This window comes from Dendrobates tinctorius, unplaced genomic scaffold (genome assembly GCF_039654945.1).
Source record: "Dendrobates tinctorius isolate UK_male_01 unplaced genomic scaffold, ASM3965494v1 ptg000159l, whole genome shotgun sequence".
NCBI lineage: Eukaryota > Metazoa > Chordata > Amphibia > Anura > Dendrobatidae > Dendrobates > Dendrobates tinctorius.
This window is the reverse complement of record NW_027361826.1, coordinates 524,558-545,908: the sequence shown is the minus strand read 5'-3', so window position 1 is coordinate 545,908 and position 21,351 is coordinate 524,558. Positions and strand designations below refer to the sequence as shown.

The window sequence follows — 21,351 nt, the reverse complement described above, 5'->3', positions numbered from 1 at the left end:
AGGGACCTGTGCCTGCCTATTGGGGACCTGTGCCTGCCTATTAGGGACCTGTGCCTGCCTATTAGGGACCTGTGTCTGCCTATTAGGGACCTGTGCCTGCCTATTAGGGACCTGTGCTGCCTATTGGGGACCTGTGCTGCCTATTGGGGACCTGTGCCTGCCTATAGGGAACAATGCTGCCTGCCTATTGGGGACCTGTGTCTGCCTATTAGGGACCTGTGCCTGCCTATTAGAGACCTGTGCTGCCTATTGGGGACCTGTGCTGCCTATTGGGGACCTGTGCCTGCCTATAGGGAACAATGCTGCCTGCCTATTGGGGACCTGTGCCTGCCTATAGGGGACCTGTGCCTGCCTATTAGGGACCTGTGTCTGCCTATTGGGGACCTGTGCCTGCCTATAGGGAACAATTCTGCCTGCCTATTGGGCACCTGTGCCTGCCTATTAGGGACCTGTGTCTGCCTATTAGGGACCTGTGCTGCCTACTGGGGACCTGTGCTGCCTATTGGGGACCTATGCCTGCCTATTGGGGACCCGTGCTGCCTATTGGGGACCTGTGCTGCCTATTGGGGACCTATGCCTGCCTATTGGGGACCTGTGCTGCCTTATAGGGAACAATGCTGCCTATTGGGGACCTGTGCCTGCCTATTAGGGACTTGTGCCTGCCTATTGGGGACCTGTGCTGCCTATAGGGAACAATGCTGCCTATTGGGGACCTGTGCCTGCCTATTGGGGACCTGTGCCTGCCTATTGGGGACCTGTGCTGCCTTATAGGGAACAATGCTGCCTATTGGGGACCTGTGTCTTCCTATTGGGGACCTATGCCTGCCTATTGGGGACCTGTGCTGCCTATAGAGAACAATGCTGCCTATTGGGGACCTGTGCTGCCTATTGGGGACCAGTGCTGCCAATTGGGAACAATGCTGCCTATTGGGGTCCTGTGCTGTCTATTGGGGACCTATGCTGCCTATTGGGGACCTGTGCTGCCTTATAGGGAACAATGCTGCCTATTGGGGACCTGTGCCTGCCTATTAGGGACCAGTGCTGCCTATTGGGGACCAGTGCTGCCAATTGGGAACAATGCTGCCTATTGGGGTCCTGTGCTGTCTATTGGGGACCTATGCTGCCTATTGGGGACCTGTGCTGCCTTATAGGGAACAATGCTGCCTATTGGGGACCTGTGCCTGCCTATTAGGGACCTGTGCCTGCCTATTGGGGACCTGTGCTGCCTATAGGGAACAATGCTGCCTATTGGGGACCTGTGCCTGGCTATTGGGGACCTGTGCTGCCTTATAGGGAACAATACTGCCTATTGGGGACCTATGCTGCCTATTGGGGTCCTGTGCTGCCTATTGGGGACCTGTGCTGCCTATAGGGAACAATGCTGCCTATTGGGGACCTGTGCCTGCCTATTGGGGACCTGTGCTGCCTTATAGGGAACAATACTGCCTATTGGGGACCTATGCTGCCTATTGGGGTCCTGTGCTGCCTATTGGGGACCTGTGCTGCCTATAGGGAACAATGCTGCCTATTGGGGACCTGTGCCTGCCTATTGGGGACCTGTGCTGCCTTATAGGGAACAATACTGCCTATTGGGGACCTATGCTGCCTATTGGGGTCCTGTGCTGCCTATTGGGGACCTGTGCTGCCTATAGGGAACAATGCTGCCTATTGGGGACCTGTGCCTGCCTATTGGGGACCTGTGCTGCCTTATAGGGAACAATACTGCCTATTGGGGACCTATGCTGCCTATTGGGGTCCTGTGCCTGCCTATTGGAGACGTGTGCTGCCTATAGATAACAATGCTGCCTATTGGGGACCTATGCTGCCTATTGGGGTCCTGTGCTGCCTATTGGGGACCTGTGCTGCCTTTTGGGGACCTGTGCTGCCTATTGGGGTCCTGTGCTGCCTTTTGGGGACCTGTGCTGCCTATTGGGGTCCTGTGCTGCCTATTGGGGTCCTGTGCTGCCTTTTGGGGACCTGTGCATTGTTCTGATCTCATTCCAATTTATTTATTTTTTTTCAACTGTTTGACTGCGCCCCTACTTGTATATATTTGAGGAAAAGGTGCGTGTAAATGGGTGTGGCTTAACATGGGTGTGGCTTTCCTACACACAAACACAGAACCTGTTGTTAAAAATTTGAATCCCACGACTGGGTTGTCTTGCTAATTTTCTATCATTTCTTCTTGTTGTCTGTTCCATTTGCACAGCAGCAGGAGAGATTGATTCCCAATCTGTAGCTTTATGACTGGCCAGACCTCACAGGACAGTGACTTGGCGTGACATTGTCTCTCTGAGCAGTGATCACACTCGCTGCATTGCATTTTATCATTGTGACTTTAGTTTTTTTGTTAAACCTGTAAAAAAAAATTAAAAAAATATTGCGATTAAATGTTCATCACTGTGAGCGCAGTGTACCGTCCAGGAGTGAAGGTGACCGTCACACGGGCGGCAGAGACAGGCCGGTCACCGGGATCACAGGAGGTCAGCCACACAGCGCCGGACCCGGGCTCCTCCCACGGTCACTGGCCACGCCTACAGGCCAGCCTTTCCACGGAGACTCCTCCTCCTGGAATCAGAGCAATAAGTTTTGTCCTATCAGTGTCCTACTATAGGCCACGCCTTTTCCACTCCAGGCCCCGCCCACTTCACAGCTTATAAAACCCTTGTCGTGACGTCATACTTCACGTGACTTCATCTTTGTCAGTGAACAAAATGGCGTCCTACTGCGTCTTGGCTGGCCGGCTACAGGTGAGCGGACAAATGGCTGGAAATAGCGGCGCCGCGCAGCAGCGAGGAGTGAGGTTCAGCACTCGGTGCCCGGGGGCGGCTTCTACGTCACCTGTACAGTCAGAAGCGCGACGCGTTAGTGCTGTGGCCATGTGCTGCAGCTGCTCCGTGCCAGGAGGTGACCCTGTGCGGTATCCATGGTAACCGTCGTCTGGCGCTCTTACTGCTGCGGGCTGCGCTTGGTGGCTTCTTACGGCGCATTCCTGGGGAGCCGTGTTCCCTTTACTGCAACCTCAAGGTGACCCCAAGGTGACCGCAGCACCAGAGCCGGGGCCGCCCTAGTGCTGACAGAGCTCGCCATACGGCAGTGCTGTGCTGCCCCAGCGTGTGTCAGCAACAGCAGCCCCCCATGTCCGCCCGGCACTGACCGAGGAGCTGACACGGGGGAGCATAACTGATCTGTGGGCACATACTCCACAGCAAGTGCTACAGTGGGAATCCCCCCCCAACCCATAACTGATCTGGGGGCACATACTCCACAGCAAGTGCTAAAGTGGGACCCCAAACCCATAACTGATCTATGGGCACATACTCCACAGCAAGTGATACAGCGAGACCCCAACCCATAACTGATCTGTGTGCACATACTCCACAGCAAGTGCTACAGTGGGACCCCCCCAACCCATAACTGATCTGTGGGCACATACTCCACAGCAAGTGCTACAGTGGGACCCCCCCAACCCATAACTGATCTGTGGGCACATACTCCACAGCAAGTGCTACAGTGGGACCCCCCAACCCATAACTGATCTGTGTGCACATACTCCACAGCAAGTGATACAGCGAGACCCCCCCAACCCATAACTGATCTGTGGGCACATACTCCACAGCAAGTGATACAGCTAGACCCCCCCAACCCATAACTGATCTGTGTGCACATACTCCACAGCAAGTGCTACAGTGGGACCCCCCAACCCATAACTGATCTGTGGGCACATACTCCACAGAAAGTGATACAGCGAGACCCCCCCAACCCATAACTGATCTGTGGGCACATACTCCACAGCAAGTGATACAGCGAGACCCCCCCCCAACCCATAACTGATCTGTGTGCACATACTCCACAGCAAGTGCTACAGTGGGACCCCCCCAACCCATAACTGATCTGTGGGCACATACTCCACAGCAAGTGCTAAAGTGGGACCCCCAAACCCATAACTGATCTGTGGGCACATACTCCACAGCAAGTGCTAAAGTGGGACCCCCCAAACCCATAACTTATCTGTAGGCACATACTCCACGGCAAGTGCTACAGTGGGACCCCCCAACCCATAACTGATCCGTGGGCACATACTCCACAGCAAGTGATACAGCGAGACCAGCCAACCCATAACTGATCTGTGTGCACATACTCCACAGCAAGTGCTACAGCGAGACCCCCCAACCCATAACTGATCCGTGGGCACATACTCCACAGCAAGTGATACAGCGAGACCAGCCAACCCATAACTGATCTGTGTGCACATACTCCACAGCAAGTGATACAGCGAGACCCCCCCCAACCCATAACTGATCTTTGTGCACATACTCACAGCAAGTGATACAGCGAGACCAGCCAACCCATAACTGATCTGTGTGCACATACTCCACAGCAAGTGATACAGCGAGACCCCCCCCAACCCATAACTGATCTGTGTGCACATACTCCACAGCAAGTGATACAGCGAGACCAGCCAACCCATAACTGATCTGTGTGCACATACTCCACAGCAAGTGATACAGCAAGACCCCCCCCCCCCCCAACCCATAACGGATCTGTGGGCACATACTCCAGAGCAAGTGATACAGCGAGACCCCCCCCCCCCCCAACCCGTAACTGATCTGTGGGCACATACTCCACAGCAAGTGATACAGCGAGACCCCCCCCCACAACCCATAACGGATCTGTGGGCACATACTCCACAGCAAGTGATACAGCGAGACCCCCCCCCCCCCAACCCATAATGGATCTGTGGGCACATACTCCACAGCAAGTGATACAGCGAGACCAGCCAACCCATAACTGATCTGTGTGCACATACTCCACAGCAAGTGATACAGCGAGACCCCCCCCAACCCATAACTGATCTTTGTGCACATACTCACAGCAAGTGATACAGCGAGACCAGCCAACCCATAACTGATCTGTGTGCACATACTCCACAGCAAGTGATACAGCGAGACCCCCCCAACCCATAACTGATCTGTGTGCACATACTCCACAGCAAGTGATACAGCGAGACCAGCCAACCCATAACTGATCTGTGTGCACATACTCCACAGCAAGTGATACAGCGAGACCCCCCCCAACCCATAACTGATCTTTGTGCACATACTCACAGCAAGTGATACAGCGAGACCAGCCAACCCATAACTGATCTGTGTGCACATACTCCACAGCAAGTGATACAGCGAGACCCCCCCAACCCATAACTGATCTGTGTGCACATACTCCACAGCAAGTGATACAGCGAGACCAGCCAACCCATAACTGATCTGTGTGCACATACTCCACAGCAAGTGATACAGCAAGACCCCCCCCCCCCCCAACCCATAACGGATCTGTGGGCACATACTCCAGAGCAAGTGATACAGCGAGACCCCCCCCCCCCCCCCCCAACCCGTAACTGATCTGTGGGCACATACTCCACAGCAAGTGATACAGCGAGACCCCCCCCCCACAACCCATAACGGATCTGTGGGCACATACTCCACAGCAAGTGATACATCGAGACCCCCCCCCCAACCCATAATGGATCTGTGGGCACATACTCCACAGCAAGTGATACAGCGAGACCCCCCCACAACCCATAACGGATCTGTGGGCACATACTCCACAGCAAGTGATACAGCGAGACCCCCCCAACCCATAACGGATCTGTGGGCACATACTCCACAGCAAACACCACAGTGGGACCCCCCCAACTGATCTGTGGGCACATACTCCACAGCAAGTGCTACAGTGGGACCCTCCAACCCATAACTGATCTGTGGGCACATACTCCACAGCGAGTGCTACAGTATGACCCCCCCCCCCAGACCCATAACAGATCTGTGGGTACATACTCCACAGCTCCACAGCAAGTGCTACAGTATGACCCCCCCCCCCAGACCCATAACTGATCTGTGGGCACATTTTTACTCCTCACCAAGTGCTACAGTGGGACCCCCCAACCCATAACTGATCTGTGGGCACATACTCCACAGCAAGTGCTACAGTGGCACCCCCCCCCTACCTTTAAACCCTTCACCACCAAGGGTGGTTTGCACGTTAACTCCCGGGCCAATTTTTACAATTCTGACCACTGTCCCTTTATGAGGTCATAACTCTGAACTCTGAAACGCTTCCATGGATCCCGGTGATTCTGACACTGTTTTCTCGTGGCATATTGTACTTCATGTTAGTGGTAAAATTTAATTCAAATAACTTGCGTTTATTTGTGAGAAAAACGGAAACTTGGCGAAAATTTCGCAATTTTCCAACTTTGAATTTTTATGCCCTTAAATCACAGAGATACGGCACACAAAAAACTTGATAACTAACATTTCCCACATGTTTAATTAACATCAGCACAATTTTGGAACCAAAATTTTTTTTTTGTTAGGAAGTTATAAGGGTTAAAAGTTGACCAGCGATTTCTCATTTTTACAACACCATTTTATTTTTAGGACCACATCACATTTGAAGCCACTTTGAGGGGTCTATATGATAGAAAATACCCAAAAGTGACACCATTCTAGAAACTGCACCCCTTAAGGTGCTCAAAACCACATTCAAGAAGTTTATTAACCCTTTAGGTGCGTCACTGGAATTTTTTTGAATATTTAAAAAAAAAAATGAACATCTAACTTTTTTTCACAAAAAAAATACTTCAGGTTCAATTTTTTTTATTTTACCAAGGGTAACAGGAGAAATTGGACTGCAAAAGTTATTGTGCAATTTGTCCTGAGTAGGCTGATACCTGATATGTGGGGGGGAACGACTGTTTCGGCGCATGGCAGAGCTCAGAATGGAAGGAGTGCCGTTTGACTTTTTCAATGCAAAATTGGCTGGAATTCAGATCGGACGCCATGTCACGTTTGGAGAGTCCCTGATGTACCTAAACAGTGGAAACCCCCTACAAGTGACCCCATTTTGGAAACTAGACCCCCCAAGGAACTTATCTAGATATGTGGTGAGAACTTTGAACCCACAAGGGCTTTACAGAAGTTTATAACGTACAGCGGAACAATTAAAAAATCATATTTTTTCCACAAAAATGATCTCTTCACCCCAATTTTTATTTTCCCAAGGGTAACAGGACCCTAAAAGTTATTGTGCAATTTGTCCTGAGTACGCTGATACCCCACATGTGGGGGTAAACCACTATTTGGGCGCATGGCAGAGCTCAGAAGGGAAGCAGCGCCATTTGACGTTTTTGGCTGGAATTGATATCGGACATCATGTCGCGATTGGAAAACCCCTGATGTACCAAAACAGTGGAAACCCCCCACAAATGACACCATTTTGGAAACTAGACCCCCTAAGGAACTTATCTAGATGTGTGGTGAGAACTTTGAACCCCCAAGTGCTTCACAGAAGTTTATAACGCCCAGGCATGAAAATAAAAAAATATTTTTTCCCACAAAAATGATATTTTTGCCCCCAAATTTTTATTTTCCTAAGGGCAACAGGAGAAATAGGACCCCAAAAGTTGTTTTGCAAATTGTCCTGAGTAGGCTGATACCCCACATGAGGGGGTAAAACACTGTTTGGGTGCATGGCAGAGCTTTGAAGGGAAGGAGCACCATTTGACTTTTTCAACGCAGAATTGGCTGGAATTGAGATCTGACGCCATGTTGCGTTTGGAGAGCACCTGATGTGCGCAAATAGTGGAAACCCCCTATCCCTAACCCTATCCCTAGCCCTAACCCTAATGGGAAAATGGAAATAAATACATTTTTTTAAATTTTATTATTTTTCCCTAACTAAGGGGGTGATAACGGGGGGTTTGATTTACTATTTATGGCGGTTTTTATGTTTGGCGGCTGTCGCACGCTAAAAGACGCTTTTTATTGTAAAAATAGTTTTTGCATCACCACATATTGAGAGCTATAATTTTTCCATATTTTGACCCACCGAGTCATGTGAGGTCTTATTTTTTGCGGGACGAGTTGACGCTTTTATTGGTATCATGTTCGGGCACGTGACATTTTTTGATCGCTTTTTATTTCGTTTTTTGGGACGCTTTCTTTTGGGTGGTGCGTTTACGCCGTTCCGGGTGCGGTAAAATTTATAAGGCGGTTTTATTCTTTGGGTCAGTACGGTTACAGCGATACCTCAATTAGGTAGTTTTTTTTTTATGTTTTGGCGCTTTTATGCAATGAAAACAATTTTATATAAAAAATAATTATTTTTGCATCACTTTATTCTGCGAGCTATAACTTTTTTATTTTTTCGCTGATGATGCTGTATGGCGGCTCGTTTTTTGCGGGACAAGATGACGTTTTCAGCGGTACCATGGATATTTATATGCGTCTTTTTGATCGCGCGTTATTGCACTTTTTGTTCGGCGGTATGATAGTAAATCATTATTTTTTGCTTCGTTTTTTTTTTTTTTTTAAGGGGTTCACTTAAGGGGTTAACTATTGGGACAGTTTTATAGGGCGGGTCGTTACGGACGCGGCGATACCAAATATGTGTACTTTATTGGTTTTTTTTTTTATTTCCATAAAATGAATTTATTGGGGAATATTTTTTTTTTTTTTAATTTAGCGATTTTTTTTAATTATTTTTACACTTTTTTTTTTCTTTATTACAATGTCCCAGGGGGGACATAACTGTCCTGTGACAGATCGCTGATCTGTGACCTCACAGATCACTGTGACATCAGCGATCTGTCACAGGCACTGCACAGGCTTCCTCATGCCTGCGCTTTTCATGCACTGAGGAAGCCAGCTTCCTGCAGGCCCCCGGAGGTCCCCGTCGCCATATTGGATCCGGGGACCTGCAGGAAAGGAGTCCCCCGCAGCAGCGCTGCACATTGCGCTGCCGTGGGGGGCTCAGGGAAGGAAGGAGGGAGCCCCCTCCCTGCCGATGCTTCCCTTTAACCCCCGGTACACCGCGATCGTGTTTGATCGCGGTGTGCAAGGGGTTAACGTGTCGGGGGCGGTCCGTGACCGCCCCTGACACATTATGCCGGGTGTCAGCTATGATAATTAGCTGACACTCGGCCGCGATCAGCGGCGCTCACCACGTGGGCGCCGCTGATCGCAGTGACGTAATATTCCGTCCATGGTAATTAGGTCCAGGGTCACATGGACGGAATATTACGTCAATTGTAGGTAAGGGGTTAACTGATCTGTGATTGTCTTGGGGTCTGCTTTCACCAGGCGGCCCCCCCACCTGCATTGTTAAGTAGTTACACAGCAGCCCCTCACATGAACAGGTGAAGACAAGGTCACATCAAGGGCTGTAAATCCAAGACTTCTGGCAGCAGCCACTCGTTGTCTCATAGAGGGGGGGCTGGATATGGACATTAGTGGCACAGCCCCACCCCCTCTTTATTTTATCATATCCACACTTGTGGGGAGACACTGCTGGTTGTATAAAGTCCCATTCATAAAAATGTCCAATAATATGAAGGAATGTGGTTGTATAAGGTGTATGATCTTTACATAGGTGTGCAACCTCGCCGTGAGAATGACTGATCTCTGCATAATCATGAGGGTACGTGCACACGCTGCGGATTGTAGTGCGGATTTGGCCGCGCGGATTTTGTAAAATCCGAAAGACCGGATTGCTCTGCGGTTTTGCCCTGCGGTTTTTCATCTCAATGGAGGAGATGGCAAACCGTAGCGGAATCTGCAGAAAGAATTGACATGTCAATTCTTTCTGCAGTTTCAAAACCGCAGAAAAAACGCACAGAAAAATCTGCACCGTCTCCACTGCGTTTTTTTTATTCCCATAGGGAATAATGGTACTGTACACCGCAGCAAAAACTGCTGCAGAATCCTCAGCGTCTGCACACACCCTTTGTTTTTGATACTGTATTTTCGCTGAGCAAAAAAGCATCTTACAGTTCCAGCATGGAAACGTCCCTTCTCGTCCTCTCTGGCTTTTTTTTCCTTGCCATTGATCTGCAGTGTTGTTTTTTTTTTTAATCTGCAACATATCAATTTCTCTTGAGTACAGAGGGTTTTTTGGTGTGGATGTTTTTCTTTTAGAATTGCATTAAAGAAAATCTGTCACCACATTTAACCTAAACTAAAATGGGCATTTAGGTTATAGACTGAGTGATCGCTGTATGCCTCATCAGATGTCTTGTTGAAAAATCATATTTTATCTCTTTATATAAATTACCTTTTCCAGGCTCTCTAGGGCAGTGGTCCCCAACCTTTTTTGCACCGGGGACCGGTTTCAAGCAAGACCATTCTTCCATGGCCCGGCAGGGCGGGGATGGAGGTGTGGCAGGGGCGGGGCTTTGGTCATAAGGGGCGGGGCTATGGACACGGTTGTAGTGTAGCAGTGCATACTTATAATTAAATAACATTTATAATGTGACTCAACTCACCATAGGTTTTGAATAAGTGCTCCATCACCCCCTTCTCCCCATCATTGCCTTCTCCCCATCACTCCCTTCTCCCCATCACTCCCTTCTCCCCATCACTCCCTTCTCCCCATCACTCCCTTCTTCCCATCACTCCCTTCTTCCCATCACTCCCTTCTCCCCATCACTCCCTTCTCCCCATCACTCCCTTCTCCCCATCACTCCCTTCTCCCCATCACTCCCTTCTCCCCATCACTCCCTTCTCCCCATCACTCCCTTCTCCCCATCACTCCCTTCTCCCCATCACTCCCTTCTCCCCATCACTCCCTTCTCCCCATCACTCCCTTCTCCCCATCACTCCCTTCTCCCCATCACTCCCTTCTCCCCATCACTCCCTTCTCCCCATCACTCCCTTCTCCCCATCACTCCCTTCTCCCCATCACTCCCTTCTCCCCATCACTCCCTTCTCCCCATCACTCCCTTCTCCCCATCACTCCCTTCTCCCCATCACTCCCTTCTCCCCATCACTCCCTTCTCCCCATCACTCCCTTCTCCCCATCACTCCCTTCTCCCCATCACTCCCTTCTCCCCATCACTCCCGTCTCCCCATCACTGCCTTCACCCCATCACTGCCTTCTCCCCATCACTGCCGTCTCCCCATCACTGCCGTCTCCCCATCACTGCCTTCACCCCATCACTGCCTTCACCCCATCATTGCCTTCACCCCATCATTGCCTTCACCCCATCACTGCCTTCACCCCATCACTGCTGTCTCCCCATCATTGCCTTCACCCCATCACTGCCGTCTCTCCATCATTGCCTTCACCCCATCACTGCCGTCTCTCCATCATTGCCTTCACCCCATCACTGCCGTCTCTCCATCATTGCCTTCACCCCATCACTGCCGTCTCTCCATCATTGCCTTCACCCCATCACTGCCGTCTCTCCATCATTGCCTTCACCCCATCACTGCCGTCTCTCCATCATTGCCTTCACCCCATCACTGCCGTCTCCCCATCACTGCCATCTCCCCATCACTGCCTTCTCCCCATCATTGCCTTCTCCCCATCATTGCCTTCTCCCCATCATTGCCTTCTCCCCATCATTGCCTTCTCCCCATCATTGCCTTCTCCCCATCATTGCCTTCTCCCCATCATTGCCTTCTCCCCATCATTGCCTTCTCCCCATCATTGCCTTCTCCCCATCATTGCCTTCTCCCCATCATTGCCTTCTCCCCATCATTGCCTTCTCCCCATCATTGCCTTCTCCCCATCATTGCCTTCTCCCCATCATTGCCTTCTCCCCATCATTGCCTTCTCCCCATCATTGCCTTCTCCCCATCATTGCCTTCTCCCCATCATTGCCTTCACCCCATCACTCCCCTCTCCCCATCATTGCCTTCACCCCATCACTCCCTTCTCCCCATCATTGCCTTCACCCCATCACTGCCGTCTCCCCATCATTGCCTTCTCCCCATCACTCCCTTCTCCCCATCACTCCCTTCTCCCCATCACTCCCTTCTCCCCATCACTCCCTTCTCCCCATCATTGCCTTCTCCCCATCATTGCCTTCACCCCATCACTCCCTTCTCCCCATCATTGCCTTCACCCCATCACTCCCCTCATGGCCTTCTCATGTCCCCATCTCCTCCAGGGCCAGGCTACACAAACACAGACCAACACACACACATACATGTACACACACACATACATGTACACACACACAGACATACATGTACACACATTATACACACACACACAGACAGACATACATATACACACAGACACCACCTCTCTCCTCTCACCTGTCCGCCGCCCGCGCTTCCTCGCACTGACACAGCAGCGGCCGCGCTCTCCTCTCTGTGTCAGTCAGAGACAGGAAGCGCGGGCGGCGGGCAGGAAGCTGGACGGGTCCTTGCAGCTCCGCTCCTGCTATTCCCTCTTGCAGGCAGCGGAGCTGCTTGATCGCTCCCTGCCCGCCGCTAAGAGCTGCTGCGCGCCGCCCCAGCCCCCGCTACGCCACAGACCGCCCCTGGCTCCCCTTGTGTCCGCGGACCGGCAAGGGCACTGCAGCGGCCCGGTGCTGGGCCACGGACCGGCGGTTGGGGACCCCTGCTCTAGGGTATGCGTTACCTGGAAGATAACTCTGCCTCCTGAGCTTATTTTACGTGAAGGGAGAGTTACCAGTGTGATGACCGCTCTCTGCTCTCCTTATCTCACTGGAGAGCTGTGTGTGGTTATATCTAACACATCTGCAGGTTCCTCTCAGCTTCCATCTCACAGGCACATGGCTGTAATATCGTTACAATACAGCAAAGCTCAGACAGCTGCAAAAAACGTTTAAGAAGACAAGGTTCATTTCCCCTGTTTTAGTTACTTGTCTCACACTGGTAACTCCCCTTCATGTAAAATAAGCTCTGGAGGCAGAGCCATCTTCCAGACAGCAGCCTCCCAATAGTCCTGAACAGCCCAAATTATATATTAAGAAAAACGTGGATTTCTCTGGAATAAGACGTTGGATCGCCGGTATCAAGTTATCATTTTATTCAGCTTCCTATAGAAGGCTTAGGATTGTAGATCCTACTGACACATGCCCTTTAAGTGTCCGTGGGTGTATAAATAAATTTAAAAAAATGCAGTCTTGGTGTGTTTGTTGCAGAAACTTCACATGACTGTATCAATAAAGTTCCTTTAAAGCCAAATACTAGGAAGTACATCTGCAGTTTCAATATCATATCAAAAACTTACCAAATACTCATTCTGCGAACATGGCCTAAGTCTAATATAAGGCTCAGTGGTTCGTCTGAAAAGTTATATTTTGGCCTTTAATTTTCCTCCCTAATATGGATTGTGACAGGAAGCACTCCTGACTCGTAACCGCCCCCTCCAATAGTTACTTCTTGACCATACAATCTTTTTTACTATCATAACAGTTAAGTACCGTAAGTAAATCCTATTTTCCTTTAGGGCCATGCCTTTGATATAAGATGTAGGCTTTGATTCGTGGTAGTGCTGCTGATCAATTGTTTAGATTCACTTGGAGTGCAAATCCAGCCTTTCTTATTGCATCACTAACATTAGATAAATTCAGATTGAAGCATCACTTTAGCTTTTTTTTTCAGCACTGGTGCTACTAAAGTCTGTTCCCTGACCCTAGTAATATACTTACCATCTGATGTGTTCGCCTCCTCCAAATGCTCCTCAAAGGTAACAATCACAAGCTCTCAATGGAAATCTAGGAGAGCCTTGTTCTGGTTCTCATAGACTTGCATTGAATAGTGACCGCCCAACCAATACTGGAGTGATCGGGTAGGTCGCAACCAACAGAAGAGCAATAGGAGCTGCCCCAGTAAATGATGAAGACTGGCTGGCAGCAGTGCGTGTGGTGACATATGTTTGGCCGCACAGCTGTGGCTCACTGAATTATCATATATTGCCTGGATTTAAAATGCCAGGATATAGTGTGCGTTTTTTTTTTTTGTTTTTTTTGTAAATAGAGCCCACTTATGTATCTTTTATTAAAGGGGTAGTCCCATCTTCAGGATCCTATCCCAATATGTAACAGGTGTAATAACATTAGCACATACTTCGAATTAGAAATGTTAGTTTTTCAGATTCGCTATGTCTCCTCGTACAGGCATTGTAGGATCTTAGGTATCCATGGTTACGACCACTATCAGCTAGTTAACTGTTGCTATATTAGTTGTTGCAACCAGGGGCGTAACTATCACGGTCGCAGCAGTCGCCACTGCGACCAGGCCCGGGGGGAGTCAGGGGCCCGGCAGGTCAGACCTGACAGACCATGATATCTCCCAACCGTCCCAATTCTCGCAGGACAGTTCTGTTTTTGCCCCCGCGTCCCACCCGGGAGTCTATTCTTCCTGCACTGAGCTGCCACGCCCCCCATGCACCCCATCTTCACCCTCCCAGATAGACCCACAGCCTGCAGTGACGTCCTAGGCTGTTGCTTCTGTGCGCACAGGACCTGTGATGAGGTCAGAGGAGGGGAGGAGTCAGGAGTCACACGATCAGGGCCCTCATTGTCTGCAGGACACTGCTGTGCTGGTTGTCATGGTGCTGGATGAGGTAAAGATTCTGTGTGGGGTGAGGAGGGGTTTACAGTGTGGATGTAGCAGAGCTGTGTATGGAGTGCAGCCGTATGTGTACGGAGCGGAGATATGCGTATATTTTGTCATGGGGGAGGCCCCATTTAAAAGTTCGCACCAGGCCCATAACTTCATAGTTACGCCACTGGTCGCAGCCATGAATACCTAAGGTTAACAAAAGGTATCATACCTATAATGATCAGTACATTGGAATCCAAAATAAAGGAAGGGCAACTCTGTGATATAATCCAACCTCCAAAAAAACAAACTATTTCAAAAAATGCCCATAAGACGATAGTATATTCTATTAAAATGCAAAGTTAAACACACTAAGGTGCTGCAATGCCTGCACATGAGGAATGAGACAGCCAATCAGAAAATCTATGCTACATTTCTAATTGGAGATATTTGTAATTATTATTACACCTACTACATATTGGAATAGGATCTTGAAGATGGAAATACTCCTTTTAAATTCAAATACTTTCTTCACAGTTTATACCAATTTCTTTGTTTTCTTCCTCCCTTTAATCACCTTTTAAACAGAAGGTGATGCTGCTCTCCTAGTGAGACCACATGCGGCGTTCGCCACGTATCTGAAACTCCAGCCACCAGTGGGAACATGACTCTGTAACAAAATCTTTCAGCCATTGTCAGCCACTGATGGGCAGCCTTTTGTTCATGTGTGCAGCCACGTGTGGTCTCTCTTTTAGAGGCAGCTATGTCTTGTATGACATGTCTAACCATTTACTTGAATGGGATAACGCTCTAGTCAACTGCAGTACTGACGTCAGCCATTACTAAAAGGACAATGCTGTAAATCCTGTTTTAAAAAGATGGCTGATCCGCAGGGGTGGTGGGAGGCACTAAGGATGGTCAGAAAGTTTTATTATCCCTATAGCATAAGTTTAATGAATTTTAACATTCTCACTTGTCTTAACCTACAGCAAGCCTTGGGCCATGGAGCACGCAGGTATCACATTTCTGCTGTCCTGTGCCAGAGGGCCAAAGTGGCAATGAGCCACTTTGAGACCAATGAATATATCAACTATGAAAAAGTTGGAAAAAATATTGATATTGTTCGCAAACGGTAAGTGTAAAGCATATATTTTTTTATATATATTTAAAGTCAAAAACTTCAAATGATCTTTTTATGAAACAATGTACTAAATGTATCTTCCTATTATATTTTAAGTTTGGACCGACCCCTTACCCTATCAGAGAAGATTGTATATGGCCATCTTGATGACCCAGTTAAACAGGATATAGTGCGTGGAAAGACTTACCTTCGGTTACGACCAGACAGAGTGGCTATGCAGGATGCCACGGCTCAGATGGCGATGCTTCAGTTTATTAGCAGTGGGTTGCCCCGTGTGGCCGTGCCTTCAACCATCCACTGTGATCACTTAATTGAAGCCCAGCTTGGTGGAGATAAAGATCTCAAAAGGGCAAAGGTATGGCCACTGATGTGTAAAGGCCCCGTCACACTAAGCGACATACCAGCGATCCCGACACCGATATCAAGGTGTCAGGATCGCTAGTAAGTCGCTATTTGATCGCTGGTGAGCTGTCACACAGACAGCTTCACCAGCGATCAGCACAGCGATGCCGAGCGCCCGGCATCGCTGGCCATCGCTGAAAAAAATAGAATCAAAATAAAAAATAGTTATTCTCCCCTTCTGACGTCGCGTTCAGCCATCCTGCCTCTCTCCACGCTCCGGTCCCAGTGATCCTTTGCACGAATGACCGCGAGATGTCACAGTCTCGAGGAATAAGAAAGTCTCGCGGTCATTTGTGCAACGGATCACTGGGACCGGAGCGTGGAGAGAGGCCGGATGGCTGAACGGGACGTCGGAAGGTGAGAATAACTATATTTTTTATTTTATTTTTTACACCTGATCGCTGGTCTCCCGCCTGTCACACACAGCGATGCGTGCTGGTCAGCGGGAGACCAGCGACCAAAGAAATGTCCAGAGATTTCTTGCAGCGATCAGCGATACCGGCAGGGGGGCCGCTCGCTGATCTCTGTCACACACAGCGATCTCGCTGGTGAGATCGCTGTTACGTCACAAAAGTTGTGACTCAGCAGCGATCTCGCTACCGAGATCGCTTAGTGAGAAGGGGCCTTAAATCAATCTGTAGGTCTCATTCCTGGACTGTAGCTTTCCATTCTATGTACTTGTCTTTATGTGGATTAACTCATTTTGCTTTGTCACTTTTAGGACATCAACCAAGAAGTATATAACTTTTTAGCCACAGCTGGAGCTAAATATGGTGTTGGTTTTTGGAAACCAGGGTCAGGCATCATCCATCAGGTAGATTTACAATCTGTAACGTTAATCCATTTTTTTCAAACTTGGTTAAAATTACAAATGTACATTAATTACTAATGGCAGAGATGGTTGTAGTGTCAAGAAAGCTGGAAACGCTTGGTGTAATTTGAACTACAGAGAAAACTAAAAGTGGTGTTTAAGAAATCTTGTACCTGTGGGTAATAATGGGGCATATTTCATTGCAACAAGCTCAGGTACAAGGTTGGTAGAGACAATAAATGGATCTCAAAGCCTGAAGGGCTGATGCACCTGAATTGGGTCTTTTTCCATACAATTTCTGTTGTTGCATGATGACAAAAGGGAAAGTGTAGTTAGCCTTAAGTATATGTCGAGAGCTGTTCCTTATGTATATTTTACCAATCAGATAGGCCAAAATATTTGCATATTCTGTTTTTTTTGTGTTCACTGTTCAGCAAGCTTTGCTTTCCTACACTGAGCCGCCAAGGTAGAACCCACAGTATACATTTGTGCTTAAGTATGTCCCCTCAACAACATATCAGACTTACATTTAGTGACAAGTGTGCACTTTTTTTTTTTTTTTTTTTTTGGGGGGGGGGGGGGGGTTGTAGATAATGAGTTGTCACAATTTATGACTTCAATACAAAGAAACGATTATTATGCTTTAATTAATCTAATTTTATATCTTAGATTATCCTGGAAAACTACGCATATCCAGGTGTGCTCCTTATTGGCACTGATTCTCACACTCCTAATGGTGGTGGGCTAGGAGGGATCTGCATTGGTGTAGGTGGTGCTGATGCTGTAGATGTTATGGCTGGGATTCCCTGGGAACTCAAATGCCCGAAGGTGAGTCTGTTGCTTTTCATTGTATTGGTATGTGCACATTGTGTCATCTACACACCGTCACAGCTTTTCTGGCCTTGCCATCGTTCTCGTTTGGCTGACACTGCTTTAATTTTCTACTGCTAAGTATTGAGAGCGTGGGTTGTTTCTGCAAATAAGTTGCCCTAAGAATGAGCATGCCACTCTTGTTAACAGCGTTTAACCCCAAACCCTGAAGCGATTAAAAGAAGGTGCATAACGTGGAACGTGCACAGCAATGTAATTCTGACATTGCTGTGCACTATGATCATTTTATGGAGTGCTTTTGTGGTGTCTTTTTTGCCTGAAAGACGCAATGTCCACATAGCCTTTAGTGATTGTCTTATGAATCACGGTTTCACACATCTCTGATCCAAAGTTGGTCAATGTTTCAGAAGACCCAGCTGTCAGGCTTCCAATCAGAGCTTGGTTTATGTTTCAAGGATGTGTTTAACTGACCTAAAGTATATTGCCTATCCATAGAGCAAATACAAAAGTTAGGAGTTTTCAAGAACTTCAGCTGGCGGAGCATTCGTCATATTGAAGGGGATCTAACTCTGGGTCTTTCTAGTCCAATAAATCAAAGCTAGAAAATCGGGTACATTTGCTACTAAATACTTGCCTAACGCCATGCTGTACAGCAAATGAGACTTGTGGTAAATAGAGACAAGCTGCGGGCACTACAAATACATAGATATACATGGGATCACTGGCCACACGCTGGAAAGGCACAAATAGGGAAGAGAAAAAGAAGTGTGTAGACCTGGGCAAGGATCACCATTAATGAACAAACATTAATAAGATTCAAAATTATAAGAGATAACACGCTTAAAAACAATTCAAAAAGCTCAATGTATATAACAACTGGAGGACCATATAAGGACCCACCAGACTCTCCACTATGTGCACCGTGGTGTGCTGAGATACTGCACACTGAAAAAGGTCCCAGAAGATAACTGTTCAAAGATAACAGCGGTCCATATAATACAGTTTATATCTTATAGACATGGACAATAAGAGATGGAACATAATCCTTAACCTTTGGGCCCGAAAAAGAGTAATTCCTAATAGAAAGTAGGAAAAGCAGAGGGAAATAGTGGTATCCTGAAAATAAGTTATACAATAAACACAATGGAAGGACAGAGATCCAGGAAAGTGAGGCTGTGTAAGACTTGTTGGTAGAGACATTTGGCTAGGAATCACTTGGTCACGTCATGGTGTGTGGAGGAAATGGAGCCGCACGCGTATCGCCACTCAGCATGGCTTCCTCAGGCTACTTTCAGTTGTCATCTCAGTAATATGAAAATCTGAATTCACTAAGGATAGATTTTACCAATGAACTAAGGGAAAGATCAGTCCTAGAGAAGAAGGAAAGAAGCCACTTTCACTTTTACACTTGTTTTTGTATGTACTATTGATTTATGGAAAAACCAAACTTTTTAACCTTTTGTAATTCAAGGTTATTGGTGTAAAACTGACCGGAATGTTATCTGGCTGGACTTCCCCAAAAGATGTAATTCTTAAAGTAGCTGGTATCTTGACTGTGAAGGGTGGCACTGGGGCCATTGTAGAATATCATGGGCCAGGGGTGGACTCGATTTCTTGTACTGGAATGGCTACAATCTGCAATATGGGAGCTGAAATTGGAGCCACAACATCTGTATTTCCCTACAATCATCGCATGAAAAAATACTTAGAAAAAACTGGGCGCTCAGGTGTGTATATTTTTGAAAGTTGTTAATAGCATTGTATCACTGCACATTGTACACTGTAGTAGATGTGGAAATGAAAGGGAGTCTTACACCCCCAAAAGGCATTCATATAGTGGATGAGGCAGCTCTAAAAATCATACTTTCACTGTCAGTGTTATTATTTTTGTGTCATATAAATGTTGGATATGTAAATGAGGGAGCAGTGGTGCGCCCTTGACGTGGCCCTTGTCTCTGCTCTCAATTACAGCCCCTCACCCCCTCTGAAGGCTGCCTGATGTACCTCTCCAGGGGCCAAGAGCATGTGTCAGTGTGAGGGGGTTACAGCTGCTGAAACTTGGAGAGGCAAAAAAACAAAGCTGTCTTCACCATTGCCCTTTCAGGACGGATCGCTTATGGGGTCTGTCTAGCAACAGCTTGTAGAAGAAGAAAAAAAAACAGAACTTCCTGCTGGATCTAGTCTATTTTTACAGCCTCGGGCTGTGTGCACATGATGCGTCTTTGTCTTATTTTTTTTTTTCTGTGCGGTTTTGTCGCAAACCTGAAGTGTTTCCTGATGCCAGCAAAGTGAATGAAAATCATGAATTCTCTTGCTCTTGTTATCAGGATAGACATGGCAACGCATATCAGGCGCTAATAAAGAACGTAGGTTGTGCATTTGAAATGTGTTTCCCGATTGTGGAATCCTTTTTAATGTTCAAATATTTTACTTTTTGAAGAACCTCTTTTCTTTCATATTCTGCTACAAGTGGTCCTTTCAGTTTCACGCTTTAGGACGCCAGGGGAGCTGGTTACTTTCTTGTATACACTCTGTGACATAATTATTCCTCCCTGTCACAGCAATGTATCTTTTTTGTTTTTTTTGTTTTTTTATGTAGGGTTATTCCCATTATTCTATGACTTAAACGGTTTTAGTAAAGTCTTTTAGACTGGGCATCTCTACTTCTTTGTCCTGAAGCTCTCAAATATCCAATATTCCACTTACCACCTTGTGTACTTTTACACCACTCATCTATTAGCAATGTGTGCTTAATATCTTTTATGATGCAGAATATAAAAGGTTGGGGGGGGGGGATACAGCAAATGTCTGTATGTCGCCAGTCATCAGCATGTTAACTTGACAACAGCGTTTTGCGATTCTATGGGAAGATGGTGTAAATGGCAGCTAAAGGTGCATTACTCACAAGGCTGTAGTTATAGTACACTGGTAGCTCAGCAATGTGTGGCAATTGACATTGGATGAGTTGTGAGTAATAGAAATCTGATCAGCAAGGTTACTTCTATGGTTACTTCTCGCAGGGATTAACTTTGCCAATTTTTTCAATATTTCTGTTTCAGAAATCGCATCTCAGGCAGAGGAGTTCAAGAACGATTTGGTACCAGATCAGGGAGCTGAATATGATCAATTGATTGAACTAAATTTGGATGAGGTGGGCATAGTTTTAGTTTCTGGAGTTTTCATCAAATTTCAGATATTTTCATAAACGCAAATATTGACCTAAACTTGCCACTGAAGCACAATGGGAACCTGGCGCCCACTATGACAATTTGTGCCCCCCACGCACCATCTGTTTAGCACCTCTCAAACTATGGGTATGTTGCCCCCACTTATTAGATTGACATATGTTATTGTCAGTACATGCCTATGATCAAAATACCCCTTCAAATGTTATGCAAATATTACTTTTGTTTTTTACACACCCAGTTGTAGAAACTTTTATTCTAAGATCTATTAATTTAAAATGTACTTTGTTTGGAACAAACAAACTCCTTAAACTACCCTCCCGGGACTTACGTAGTTACTGATGGCAGACTGCATGCACCACAGCCTGTCAATGTGAGGAGCTGGGAGAGCACAAATTGACTTCTAAACTGTTTTCTGTTCCTATGGTGGCATTTTATTTACTTGGGAACATTTGAAGAAATGTACTTTATCTTCCATAGCTAAAACCTCACATCAATGGCCCGTTTACCCCTGACCTGGCAAACCCTGTGTCTGAGGTAGGAGCAGTTGCGGAACAGAAAGGATGGCCTTTGGACATCAGAGTTGGTAGGTTATGCTGTTAGTGACACATATTATAATAT

The 21,351-nt window shown here is 47.3% G+C and overlaps 1 protein-coding gene across 2 annotated transcripts in view; it reads left to right on the top strand.

Annotated features, from left to right (window-relative positions):
- Positions 1 to 2,604: 2,604 nt before the first annotated feature.
- ACO2 (aconitase 2) overlaps positions 2,605 to 21,351 on the top strand; it is a 33,110-nt gene continuing 14,363 nt past the window's right edge. The window contains exons 1-8 of one of the 2 annotated variants that reach the window (XM_073549434.1): positions 2,605 to 2,750; positions 15,350 to 15,492; positions 15,598 to 15,856; positions 16,625 to 16,717; positions 17,384 to 17,542; positions 19,017 to 19,272; positions 20,605 to 20,696; positions 21,211 to 21,316. In XM_073549434.1, coding sequence (XP_073405535.1) covers positions 2,715 to 2,750; positions 15,350 to 15,492; positions 15,598 to 15,856; positions 16,625 to 16,717; positions 17,384 to 17,542; positions 19,017 to 19,272; positions 20,605 to 20,696; positions 21,211 to 21,316 — 1,144 coding nt within the window. In that variant the 5' untranslated portion in view covers positions 2,605 to 2,714. Of the gene's footprint in view, positions 2,751 to 2,911; positions 2,930 to 15,349; positions 15,493 to 15,597; positions 15,857 to 16,624; positions 16,718 to 17,383; positions 17,543 to 19,016; positions 19,273 to 20,604; positions 20,697 to 21,210; positions 21,317 to 21,351 lie in introns of those variants that run through there. The other variant, XM_073549435.1, reaches the window with a different exon arrangement.